The 13956-nt window shown below is 39.1% G+C and overlaps 1 protein-coding gene across 1 annotated transcript; it reads left to right on the top strand.

The window, feature by feature from the left end:
* The first annotated feature begins 714 nt into the window (after positions 1 to 714).
* LOC114248433 (putative aminopeptidase PLBD2) lies at positions 715 to 13818 on the top strand. Its single transcript, XM_089738429.1, has 13 exons — positions 715 to 1081; positions 1535 to 1663; positions 2082 to 2196; positions 2851 to 2945; positions 3461 to 3619; positions 4964 to 5084; positions 7097 to 7201; positions 7685 to 7791; positions 8509 to 8625; positions 9304 to 9463; positions 10176 to 10323; positions 11483 to 11627; positions 13488 to 13818. Exons 1-13 carry the CDS (start codon positions 894 to 896, stop codon positions 13582 to 13584), a joined length of 1686 nt encoding a protein of 561 aa, XP_089594555.1. The 5' UTR covers positions 715 to 893; the 3' UTR covers positions 13585 to 13818.
* The last annotated feature ends 138 nt before the right edge of the window (positions 13819 to 13956 follow it).

Here is a 13956-nt window from a genome sequence, read left to right as displayed (position 1 = left end):
CTACATACGTGGACTTATAGTTTTTTATTTATGGAAGTTAGAGGTAAGGAGCACCGTCTTGTAATGGGGACATTTTGAAAAAGCGTCCAACGGTAAATCGAAAGGAATTGCTGGAAGACACCGAAATACCGCTAGTGTAGGAAGTGGAAATGATATGAATAAAACAGTTTTAAACAGTGAAAGTGAAGTGTGGTAGTTTAAGGCACCGTTTTTAAAAACGCCACCTGTTACTATGGCGCTACCTGAATTGCCTCCCTTTCAGCTGACATTTTTTACTTATGACATCATTTTCGTTACTGTTTTTAATGACTAGTCATTATATTTGTTTTTTACCTATTATATTATTTTCAATATGAATTGAACAGATCGCAATAAAGAATAAATTAAATTCGTGCCTTTTATATTTAAAAAAATTCAACCTTGAAGAGTTTAAGATTTCATGGAATAGAACAGGGGCTAAGAGAAAAATTAAATCGGTCTCAACTATAATTACATACATCAGCTTACATACGTACTTTACACTGACATAGCGTCATCCAAAAATTCCCTTAAAATATTTATATATTCTCCCTATTTTACTAATTTCGATTCCACAATCGGCTCCATTTCATTTTTCAAACAATTGATATAATTTTGTCAATTGTAGTATGAGCTATATTTCCGTTGCCTCTTCAGTTGACAAATCAAACAAAAAAAAAGACATCAAATCGGCGATCAGTTGTCAATTATCAAAAGTTGTTTTGATGCATTTGTTTACCTTTTAAACTACATACATTTTTATATTATAATTATACACTAGTATATCGGCCTCATAAAGTACGATAAAGATTAATTATCACATATATAGTGACTCCAACTAATCAAACCTACGCAATTAAATATGGTGCGGCAATATGACTAAAATAGTTAACATGTTGATTAGTTTAATATTTTTTAGTTTATTTTATGCTTGTAAATGTGAATATGGGTTTGTTTTGTGGTCTGAAAATAAACCTACTGTAACCGTGACTGACTATTACGCTGATATACCCGATGTATACGTAGCGAAAGCAACTTACAGCAACGAAATAAATAATACAGGGTATGTTTGTATATTTTAAACAAAGAGATTCCTTTCGTGTTTTAATGGCTTTAACTTAAAGTTTGTTGAATACTATTTTCCTATTGTTTAAACTGGTTTTTGTTGTGAATTATATGTTCTGTTTTTACTTAAGAATGGAGTTTTTTATCTTTCAATTTATGCAATTCAACCCACTTGAACTGAATTGAATATTTTAAAATTATTTTCTATTTAATTTGTTAGTTGATACACTATTTAAATCTTCTGATTTAAAGTTCAATAACTGTTCCTTATTAAAAACTTTCTTTGTTACTTATAATTCTCTCAATCAACTTGGTTTGTAACTCAATAGTGAATGCCTTCCCTTCTTTATTATTTTGGATATGAGGAGAATAATTAAACACCTACTCCGATTATTTAAATACTATATTCATAGATGCTGAATGTGAATGTGATTAAAATTAATTTAAACAGTTGGGCATTTCTTGAGCTGCACACATCAAGAGACTCAACAGACGAGAAACAAGCTTATTCAGCTGGTTTTCTGGAAGGATTCCTCACAAGAGATCTGATATGGATGCATTGGCAAAATGTTCTGAAAGGGTATTATTTTTATATATTAATAAATGTATAACAATTTTATTATTTCACTAAATAAAGCAGCCTTTTGTAGATATTTTGTTTGAAAGCTTTAAGCAAAGATTTGGTTTTAAGTTTAATCCAAGAACAATTAAAATTACTGTTAGAGATTGAAAATTATATTTTTAGGATCTTGAAAATATTAGTGTAGGTTGATATTAATTTAGCATTAATAGCTTCAGGCTATTGTTAACGCTGCTATAAATATAAACACATCTGAGAGTGTGTTTACAAAGTTGATCGAATCCACACCAATCAATAATTTAAGCATATAATTTTTTCTGACATTTCAATAGATGGCACAAACTATGGTCACCTAGGATAGAGTCAGAGTTAACAATTTAATTATAGAAATTCACATTATATCTGTCACTGTTCTCAGATATTGCTTTAACAAAACTGATGTATGCGCGCTAATTGAAGATTATTTAGATAAAAATGAAGATTACATAGCATCTATGGTGCAAGAACACTATGAGGACCCTTATTGGTACCAGGTAATAAAAATAAAGAAAACAGTTTTTTCATTTCACTATTATCTATTATGCAAACGAATATTATTACCTAGTGAAAGCGGTACCTGGAGGGAACACAATGTGAATGCCCTACCTACGAGTATTTTGTGATATGAGGGAAGTATCAATTGTACAACTCTCCAGCTCTTTCAACTGGAACATAAGACTGATTCACGACTGGTATCAGATGGTCAGACCTGCCCGTGTGGATGCATCATATGCTCTAAAAAAACTAATCATTCAAATTTTGCAGATTGGATTGTTATTATACAATGTCATTCCTTTATTTTAGAAGTCATGTGTTAACCAAGTTGTTTCCTAATATACAATAAACAAACATCAGGTTGGAGTTACAATTGCATTGCTCTGCGGCAAGACCAGCTAGGACTGTGGGCATTCAGCCATCTACAGGATACGAATACCAAAGGATATAATACTAATCAATAATTTGAATCACTTTTACTGCCTAGACTTGCATTTTTTATTGTCATCATATTATTTCCAACATTTTTAATACTTTTTAAAGTTTTTGTGGTCATGGACGACTCGACTGTCGTAAAGTAGTTTTAATTATGTCTACGACTTACGGAAACTTTAGAATACAGTATGATGCTAATTTCCCTGAAACGCTTTCAGATAAAGCTATACTACATCCAGCTGGAAGGCCTAGCAGCCGGCTACAATGATGCCACTAAGAGCATGTACGAATGGCTCACTGTCAGAGATATACTGTAAGTTTGCTTTAAAAAACGAAAAGAGGTCAGAAGTCGAATGAAATACATTTAATTGCATTAAATAGACAAAATACTTAAGCAGTTATGTTTATCTGCTTATTATAGGAAATTCACTGTTAGAAGACCAGTTTATATTATATGAGAAATCCGTCTGGTTATCATAAAATATGAGTACAGCACTCGGTCTTCAATGTTGTTGGAACCATCGCCTTGTCTGGTTGCTATGCGTTCTGGTGTGAAGGGTGGGACAGCAACTATTAAGCTAAAACTGAGACCTTACGTCTCAAGCTAAGCAGCTGCGTTCTGTTGCTAGAATAACAAATACTTGTTATCTGTCGCGGGGTATATCGTATTATGTATATGTTTGACTCTTTTTAGTGTTGCCTTTTCATTTATTCCTTATGGTAAATTTATGATTAACCGAATGGCTGGCTCATAATATATTTACATATGTAATATGCTTATAAAGGTGTATTCTGAAACGCTGAGACATACTTTTATTTGTTTCTCAGCTGGATTAACATGCTGGGTGACTTGGACGACCTGGCGTTCGCGCTGTCCATGCCGAGGGAGACGCCCGAGGGCCTGATGTTCGGAGAGCACTGCTCGGGGCTGGTGAAGCTGCTGCCGGACCTCTCGGACCTGTACACGGCGCAGGTCACGTGGAACAGGTCCGACAAAGCTCGCTAATCTATAATCTACATTTAAATAGATGACAGCTGAAGTGGCAGTGTGCGGGGTACATTGCTCGTAGAACGGATTGTCGTTGAGGCCCAAAAGTTTTTGAGTTGCGACCGCGTATCGGATGACGTAGCGTGGGTAGGCCTCCCACAAGATAGAATGACAATCTATTGAGGTTCGCGGTGATCCGCTAGATGCAAGCAGCGCTGTATCCTTGTAGCGAGACTTGGTAAGGCCCATGTCTAGCAGTGGACGTCTGTAGGCTTATAGAACAGAATAGTACGGTAGGCAGCAGCTTGGCTCTGCCCCTGGCATTGCTGAAGTCCATGGGCAACGGTAACCACTCACCATCAGGTGGGCCGTGCGCTCGTCTGCCTACAAGGGCAATAAAAAAAATAGATAGAGACAACAATTTTTTTTAACACAGCTCAATATGAGAAGTTTTAAACTTTAAAAAAGTTATATATCAATTATTAATTGAACTGTTACTGATAATACAAAATATTGTTACATGTCCATTACTTACAAACAGGTAAAGACTGAAAAGCCCATAAATTCTTGTGTTTCTTGAGCGATTTATTTGCTTAGACAGTAGATGACAAGCTTGAGTAACCCTCTGAGTTTCTCGCCGGATCTTCTCAGTGAGTCGCGATCCCGGTCCGGTGATAAATTCTGCGAAGCACTGCTCTTGCTAGGGCTAATGTTAGTAATTCTCTCAGGTTGAGCCCGTGAGCTCATCAACTGGTCCGCGTGAAGTTGGAATAGAACGATTAGGTAGGGGAAAAAAAACCAAACAAACAAGGTTTAGTGTTAGCAATACGAAAGGGGTGCCCTTACAAGAAAAATGCGTCGAATAAAAATAAATACATAGATATGCACAAAACAAAAATGAATATGAACCGAAATTTGTGATCGAATTTTATCAACTGGTCGTTACGTTTTTATTTCTGTTTTTTTTCCTACTTTAGTAACATTTGGTTGGGTTCTTCAATAAAATACTGATGATATATTAGGCATTTATTGCACACCTTGCTTAGCTGGCGGTAGGCAAACTACTGCCCTCGCAGGAGCGTCGCCCGACATCGCACGTACATACACGTCATATTGCAATATGCAACATTGCATATTATCTATACTTCATTACTTATTCTAATAACCTCGAGGGGTTATACTAAATTCGTCGAGCAAGTAGGTGAGCTCTCGAGGCTCAAACCAGAGTGATGCTAACACTAGCCCTAGCAAGAGCAGTGCTTCGCAGAATCTACCACCGGGTCGGAATTGCGACCCACTGAAGATGAATAGAGCGACAAGGGTTCGTATTGGCTCGTTCGCAGCTACCAGTCGATGCTGCGGATCCAGAAGATGTACGTGATGAACTACATGACGTCACCGGGCAGCGGGGTCCTCATACCGGGCAGGAAAATGTCGCTCTCCTCCTACCCGGCCTTCGTACAGGTAATACGTAGTAGTGTTTGTTTCTTATAATACCTAGTCAGGTCATAAGTATTGTCACACAGTAAAAACTTTTCTTTTAGAATGCTGGCCACAAAAAAGTTTATTGAATTCGAATTTCGAATTGTTCATGAAAATAAAAATGTATACTTTTAGAATTTTACTCATTTTTAAATATGGAGTGGACGCTTAAAGAAGACCGTGTTGCAGTTATTGCGTTGCATCGTTGCGGTTACGCGCCAATTCAAATTTTTAACATACTTACTGAAAAATTTGAATATAACCAAAAGATTCGTTTATCGTACCATCAAACGATACAATGAAGCCTCTAGTGTAGATGACAGGTCAAGAAGTGGTCGCCCTCGGTCTGTTAGGACTCCAGCAGTGATAAAAGCTGTGAAGGCGCGAATTCAAAGAAATCCCAAACGTAAGCAGAAACTGTTGGCCCTTCAGATGGGGTTAAGCAGAACCACGGTGAAAAGGGTGTTAAATGAAGACTTAGGGCTTCGGGCATATCGAAGAAAAACAGGACATCGTTTGAGTGTAATGGACCTGAGATTGAAGAGATGCCGCGCTTTGTTGAAGCGGTACGCGGGAAAAAAATATCGGGAAATTCTTTTTTCGGGTGAAAAATTTTTTACCGTAGAAGAGAGCTACAACAAACAAAATGATAAGATGTACGCACACAGTAGTGAAGAAGCGAGCAACCGTATTCCGCGTGTCCAACGAGGTCATTTTCCATCCTCGCTCATGGTATGATTGGGAGTTTCTTATTGGGGCTTAACAGAGGTACATTTTTGTGAGAAAGGTGTAAAAACGAATGCAGTTGTGTATCAAAATACAGTCCTGACGAACCTTGTGGAACCTGTTTCTCATACCATGTTCAATAACAGGCACTGGGTATTCCAACAAGACTCGGCGCCATCTCATAGAGCGAAGAGCACATAAGACTGGCTGGCGGCGCGTGAAATCGACTTCATCCGGCACGAAGACTGGCCCTCCTCCAGTCCAGATTTGAATCCGTTAGATTACAAGATATGGCAACACTTGGAGGAAAAGGCGTGCTCAAAGCCTCATCCCAATTTGGAGTCACTCAAGACATCCTTGATTAAGGCAGCCGCCGATATTGACATGGACCTCGTTCGTGCTGCGATAGACGACTGATCGCGCAGATTGAAGGCCTGTATTCAAAATCACGGAGGTCATTTTGAATAAACTTTAGTGTCATAAGAATCTATGTTTTGTTAAGTTCATTTTGGTATATGAATGGTTACATAATGAATAAACTTGTTTCAATTATTTTACATTAAACATGTGACAGAATTTATGACCTGACTAGGTATATTTTAATTTTTTAATCTTGCGCGTGTTCCTACCATTAATTAGTGGGCCACGAGCTGTGGAGTAAATAACTAAGATATATTCTAATATCGCACATACGATGCTATAAAGTCACTTATGCAATTTTTGTTAACACCGAACACTCAGTGAGAAAATACATTTTTTAATAGTTATCAGTGAGACGAGAGAGATGTTTGCTTTTACTGATGAAGTTTGTAGATCATTTTATTTCTATAGCCTAGCAGAACTATATAAGAATTATACAATAAGATGTTGAATGTTTTGAAATATTACTTAATTTTCATAAGTGACGTTATCGCACCGTATGTGCGATATATATTTTCTAAATCTTCTTTTTCTTCACCTTATCCTACTAGATGGGGTCGGTACAGCTAATTTTTCTATTTCATTTTCTTCTATCAGCCGTCACCTCAACACTCACTCCTCTCTCTCTCATATCGTCATTCACACACTCCATCCATATCTTCTTCAGTCGACCTCTTCCCTCTCTACCTTGCAATACCATTTCCATACAACTCCTAGTCACATGCATATTCTAAAGATTCTTATAAATAATTTATAGCATTAGGTAATTTCTAATGTCGGTATTATTTATAAAGATGACAGAGTCTGGTTTTGCATGACGAATGTAATGAGTCTACCTGGTTGTCCAGTCGACGGACGACTTCTACGTGATGTCGTCGGGGCTGGTGGCCGCCGAGACCACCATCGGCAACAGCAACCGGACGCTGTACGAGCACGTGCGGCCGGAGGGACAGGTCAGCGTCATGGCTCGCTTGGGGGCCTTATTACTTAATGACGTCCACTTTTATTGACCCTTGTAGCATATTTACTGATGGTAGGCCGTCTTGTGAGTCCGTACGGGTAGGTATCACCCCGCTTATTTCTTGTTTGAAGGATGGAGCAGCCGTTGTATTTACTAGTGGTAGGAACTCTTGTGAGTCCGCCCGGGTTCGTACCACTGGTGTGCGACCCAAGTGACCGATTGACCGATAGTGAGCTTTTCAATGACCTGTGGATGAGCTCACAGGGCTCAAACCAGAGTGTTGGTAACACTAGCCCTAGCAAGAGCAGTGCTTCGCAGAATCTACCACCGGATCGGAGACGCGATCCACTGAGAAGATCCGACGAGAAACTCAGTGGGCTGTGTCTGAGGGTTAATTTACTCATCGAGTCCTTCGTCGCAAGCGACAGATTCGGCGAGGACGGTGACCGGAAGGCGCCTTTCCGCTCGGTTTCAGATATTGGAGTTCGTGCGCGCCATGGTCGCCAACCGGCTGGCCACGGACGGCGCGAGCTGGGTCCGCCTGTTCAGGGACCACAATAGCGGCACCTACAACAACCAGTGGTAAGACGAGCTTTCGGCGAAGCTTTTGTGCCGTCTGCAAGTGTATCTAAATTCACGTGTCCTTCTTCAAACGAGGCTTGCGGGGAGTACTCGATGGTAGACAGTAACTTGGCTGTATCGCTGGCAATGCTGACGTTCATGAATGACGGTAACTACTTACCATCAGGTGGGCTATATGCTCGCATCCCTACATAGACAATAATTGTTTTTACGAAAACTCCCTGTTTTGTACACATTAATTCATCATATCAATGTTGTAGTAACGTTTTCGATTTGAAAAACCACATCATGTCACACAAACGAATGTGGATTGACAATAGACTGACAATAGAATTTTTCAAAATAGAGAAGTTTGTGATTGTGTGTGTGCATCTTGAAATGATTAGAATTCAGACTAAGACTGCTATTAAACTGACAAGCGCTGCTCTCTCCAAGCGCTTAGGACGAGCGAACTTCGGTGCATGTGATATCATTCGGGACTACCAATATGACTCGACGGCAGAAGTTCCAGCTGCATACAAATTTGAGTTAACTTTTACGCTATCGAGAACGTTAAGAAACTCTCACTAAGCACACTGGTGACCCAAAATGTAAAATTCGAATCACGAGAGCCTAAAAGATTAAAAATAACAAAGAACTTATCAACATTGCACCGGTGTTGCCAACGACAAAAAAATGTAATGTTACTCGCGGTAAATTTTTTGTATTTTTTTTAAGGTACGTTGTAGATTACAACAAGTTCACGCCGGCTCTTGGAAAGATGAAGGGGTCTGTGAGGCCGGGCCTGCTGTGGGTGGTGGAACAGCTACCGGGATACACAGAAGCGGCCGATATGTATACACACATTTACCTTTATTGCCAACGTTGTTAGATTTTCTCTTATTAATGCTTAGATGGATGGACGCACTCCCAGCCCATTTTAGTGTTAAGTGGTTACCGGAGCCCATAGACATCTACAACGTAATTGCCGCCACCTTGAGATATGAGTTCTAAGGTCTCAGTGTAGTTAGTTAGAGCTAGAATCATAGTGTTCGCGGCCAGCCGATGGACACTGTCCTCTGCCTCCCATAGACAATAGCAATACCAGGGACAGAACTGCGTCGCTGCCTCTTCTCTAAACGAATTCCAAGATGCAAGAGTCCATTCTTCAATATTAAGGATCAAAGAAGTTATTGTTTTTGTAAACTCATCATTTCTATTAATATATTCCTGTAGAAGATGGGCTGATGCGCTGATGGCACAGTTGGAGTTACCATCCATAGACATTTTTTTTGGTACAATTTTTCCTTATTAGTAGAGGCAAGGGGATCTAAGCCCATACAGCCTTAATGTTCTATCCATCCATAAACAACATAATCTTGCTTGATAATTAAAATTAATGCCGAATCCGTTTGTTCTAATGTTCATATTGAAACGCACGATTGCTTAGCGGCAGAACTAGACGGAGCCGTGGTATCTGCCCCAGGCCACCCCGCGCACTGACTCTACTACCCACTTAATATTCTCTTTCAGAACTGAAGAGCTCAAGCAAACATCGTATTTCCCTTCGTATAACATCGCGTACTTCCCGAGCGTCTTCAACTTGAGCGGCGGGAACGAGCGAGTGAACACTTACGGCGACTGGTTCGGCTACCACACCAATCCCAGGGCGAAGATATTCAAGCAGAAACAGGTATGTCGGTAGAGCGACGCGGCATTCGCTTCGAAGTCCGACAATTTTATAGAAAAATCGTTACTGAAACTGAAACAGAAATAAATCTAATAGAAAAACAGAAATCGATAGGCATTGCTGAAGTCCCTGGGCGACGGTTAACACTCGCCACCAGGTGGGCGGTATGCTAGTCTGGCTACAAGGGCAATAAAAAAGATTAAAACATTATTTTTTCCCCCGTTCGGGCTGCTGTGGGGGTCATATTAACTCTTTGACACAGCACTGCTTGAAAGACACAGAGAGAGAGAGAGACTATCTATTGTAAACAAAATAAATAAATAATGCGAAACATTCAATACAAAAAAGTACAATGGGCGGTCTTATCGCATAAAACGATCTCTTCCAGATTATCTTAAACCTTTAGGGGGGGCAACATTAGGAGACAAATTAACGCGATGTACCTATCGATTGAAAATCGAATTTTTACTGGTGGTAGGTCCTCTTGTGAGTCCGCGCGGGTAGGTACCACCACCCCGCCTATTTCTGCCGTGAAGCAGTAATGCGTTTCGGTTTGAAGGGTGGGGCAGCCGTTGTGACTATACTCGAGACCTTAGAACTTATATCTCAAGGTGGGTGGCGCGTTTACGTTGTGGATGTCTATGGGCTCCAGTAACCACTTAACGTACAACTTAAATATATGAGTCCGTTTAAACAACACAAAATAATGTCTCAGAGTGAGATCCACAATCTGCGCGACATGTACCGGACGATGCGGTACAACGACTACCGGCACGACCCGCTGTCGCGCTGCGCCCCTTGCGCGCCCCCCTATAGCGCCGCCAACGCAGTCGCCGCCAGGAACGACCTCAACCCCGCCAACGGTAACGCCTTGAGGCTTGAGACGTACACCGACACCGCTGGACCGATGCGGACGAAATCCCAAACGATAAGAACAAACAATATTTTAAGAATAAAAAAAACCGCCAACAGTTTACTAATGATTATATAATGAACTAGTTTTTGCCCGCGACTTCGTCCGTGTGGAATATGTAGTCCACAAATAATGCTTTATTTTACAACAAATTTGGTTAGAATAAAAAACATTATAGTGAGCCAACCTTAACATATAGACATATGCTGTTGCGGACTTTTTTAGATCTTTTAAAGGGGAACAATTCTGTCATACATTATTTTAGCGAAACTTTAATCGTTTCTTCAGCACACGCAGCGAAAGTTCTCAAAAGGTAAAAATAACCCCGATTTTGAAACATTCTTTATTGGTGCTCCGCTTGTATTGGTCTTAGCGTGATATTATATAGCCTATAGTCTTCCTCGATAAATGGGCTATCTAACACTGAAAGAATTTTTCAAATCGGACTAGTAATTCCTGAGATTAGCGCGTTCAAGCTAACAAATTCTTCAGCTTCATAATATTAGTATATAAGTAGATAAGTATATAAGAGTAAGAGAAGTCAAATTTAATAAAAATTTAATGGAACCACATGAGAAACACCAGCTTTCAAATAAAAAAATCAAAATCTGTTCACCTACAAAACAGTGGAATTAAGAAACTCCTCCCTTTTTTTAAATCACCTAAAATATTATAATTCAAGACCTGGGAAATAATGTACTTTTCACCCCAAGACAGAGCATAGACCTGCGATGCTAAGGCTAGTTATTTTTACGTTTTACTGGTGGTAGGACGTCTTGAGTCCGCGCGGGTAGGTACCACCACCCTGCTTATTTCTGCCGTGAGCCAGTAATGCGTTTGAGTTTGAAGGGTGGGATAACCGTTGTAACTATACTGAGACCTTAGATCTTATATCTCAAGATGGGTGACGCATTTACGTTGTATATGTCTTTGGGCGTCAGTAACCACTCAACACCAGGTGGGCTGTGAGCTCGTCCACACATCTAAGCAATAAAAAATTTAATAATAATTTTAATAACTAGCTAACATTTACAGAAAAAAACGATAGGTATGGTTTTTAAATGTTGACGGATTGAAATAAGTAATGTTGGTGCCTAATGTTCCCCCAGGTACGTACCCGTTCAGAGCCTTAGGACATCGCAGTCACGGAGCCACCGACGCGAAGATCACGAGCTCGCTGCTCAGGAAGACTTACCAGTTCATAGCCGTGTCGAGCCCCACCTACAACTTGTCCAGGGGGGTGCCGCCCTTCGTGTGAGTATACCACGCTCTCACCCCCGCCCTTCCCTTGCCCTTACTGGGGGAGGACACACTGCCAGCCCGCACGGCTATGGCCCGTGAAACCATCAATCATTGCGGTTTGAAAGAAGGCACAACCATTTAGTAATGCAATTGAGACACTGACATTGATCTCACGTCTTGAGACGGGTGTGACAGTTAAGTGTGCTTAGTGCGAGTTTTTTTAACGTTCTCGATAGCGTAAAAGTTAACTCAAGTTTGTTGGAGTTGGAAAGTTTGCCTATGTTTGTCGCTAGGGGCGCTGGTTAAATTGCATATAGACTTGCGCAAAACATCACTTCCCAATGTAATGTGATATGACATCACTTTTACAGACAGGTGATATTACTCGAAAACATTACACATCACTCTTAACATTACTCGGTGCGTTCAATAGATACTGTGACGACGAATACATTGTATCTATACACCCGAATCATTACCTAAGTGATGTGTTCATATTTGTATTGTAATACACTGTTATATTACTTGACAGAGATTGACTTACGTAATAATATAATAATTTTATTTTTTACTTAATATAATTTATTGCGGGATGAACGGATTTCATATGGCGACTTAGACTGCAAATTGAGCTCGACGATAATGTTAATATACGAGAGCATTAGACGCATTGTTTCGGCGCGGTCTCTTCAAATTGCATCCAAAGAGGACTGTACTTTCATTTAGACGCCATTCTTTCTTTCACTTATTAAACACGCATTAAAACAAATAATAAAACTATCTTCAAACAAGTGCTTAAGTAATTCAAACACAAAAATTAATATGAAATATTACTAAACAATTACGAGCGATTAGCGATTTTACAAAAGTTGCGAATAAAAAATTAAGTAACTACTTGCGGGGAACTACCGGCTGGCCGCATGAAAAATATAAACACAAATACCTATATTAAAATTCAGACGTACCATAGGTATAAAAATGTACCTAGCGGCCAGGGCATACGGTTCAAAATCACTAGGAATAATTCCGTGTCGCTTGCTCATTTATTTTGCGTAGATCGGTCTGTCTCGCTCGCTCGGCTCCGTTCGTGTATCAAGCAACATTACACGACAAAGAAAGAAACATGTTGGGTGATAGCTTCGCTAGAAGTAATAGTGTTCTGTGGGTGATAGTGTAATGTTTGTTTCCTTCGCGTAATGTGTGATGTTGCATTACATCGTAGAGTAATATTACCCGAGTAATATCACTCGCATTACTTACACATGTCTAATTGCATACAAATTTAAGTTAACTTTTACGCTATCGAGAACGTTAAAAAACTTGCACTAAGCACACAGATCGGCCAGCGCGCCCTTCGAACATAGCGGACCTCCAATTATTACGAAAATAAATAAAAACTGCGGGTTTTTTAATGTATGTATGTATGTTATTATGTTAGTATATAACGGAATCTTTGAACATGCTTTTGACCCCCTTCAAAACGAAATTTTGTAAACTTATTAAGGACCGATGACAATTCAATATTTAAAAAAAATTGAAAAAAAATTATTAAAAAAATTGAAATTCAACTAAAAAATGAGAAATAAGTAATTTAAAAATAATAGTTATAAATATTTTATGAACAGATATGAGTACAAGGGTTATTTTGATAATATCCTGAAAAGCACCCCACCTTTTTTTTTCAATAAAATCATATTTTACACTATTTTTAATTCAAATTTATTCAAATTTATATTCTATTATTTAGTTGGATTTTCTATAAAAGCGTATTTTGTTAGTTTTTTTAAACTATTATTTATTTCTTCTTCTTCGTTGAAGTAATTTGTGAATATGAGGCACATATTCGATCATTAACAAAATTGTTGATTTCAGTTGGAGTAAGTTCGACATGGGTCCGCAGATATCTCACGTGGGCCACCCCGATGTGTGGATGTTCTCGCCCCTGCTCCACCGCTGGGAGTGGGGATAGGCTCACGCACAGTCAACAGCAACGAGCTGCTTGTATTGTGAATATACGTACATGTTTTCATTGAAAGCGCGCTCTAAATTAAACTCTATATCTATATGGCATAAGATGAATGTTTAATATTTTTAAAATCAGTAACATTACACTTTAGAACTGTATGTCTATTATAATTTTATTAAATCGTTAGGAATAATCAATGTTTTGTATTTTTTTTAATTTAATAAACATAGATTTTGACTGTATTGTTTTATTTGGTCACCGACAGTGATGATCGTATATTAGATCTCGAAGTGATGCAAGCGATTCCAATAACACAAAATATTCCTGCTCGAGCATCGACCGGTTTTTCATAATCTGTGTAATAATTTTGACACA

This window comes from Bombyx mandarina, chromosome 25 (assembly GCF_030267445.1).
Source record: "Bombyx mandarina strain Sakado chromosome 25, ASM3026744v2".
Lineage (NCBI taxonomy): Eukaryota > Metazoa > Arthropoda > Insecta > Lepidoptera > Bombycidae > Bombyx > Bombyx mandarina.
The sequence above is the reverse complement of the archived record's forward strand: the minus strand, read 5'-3'. Positions and strand labels throughout refer to the sequence as shown.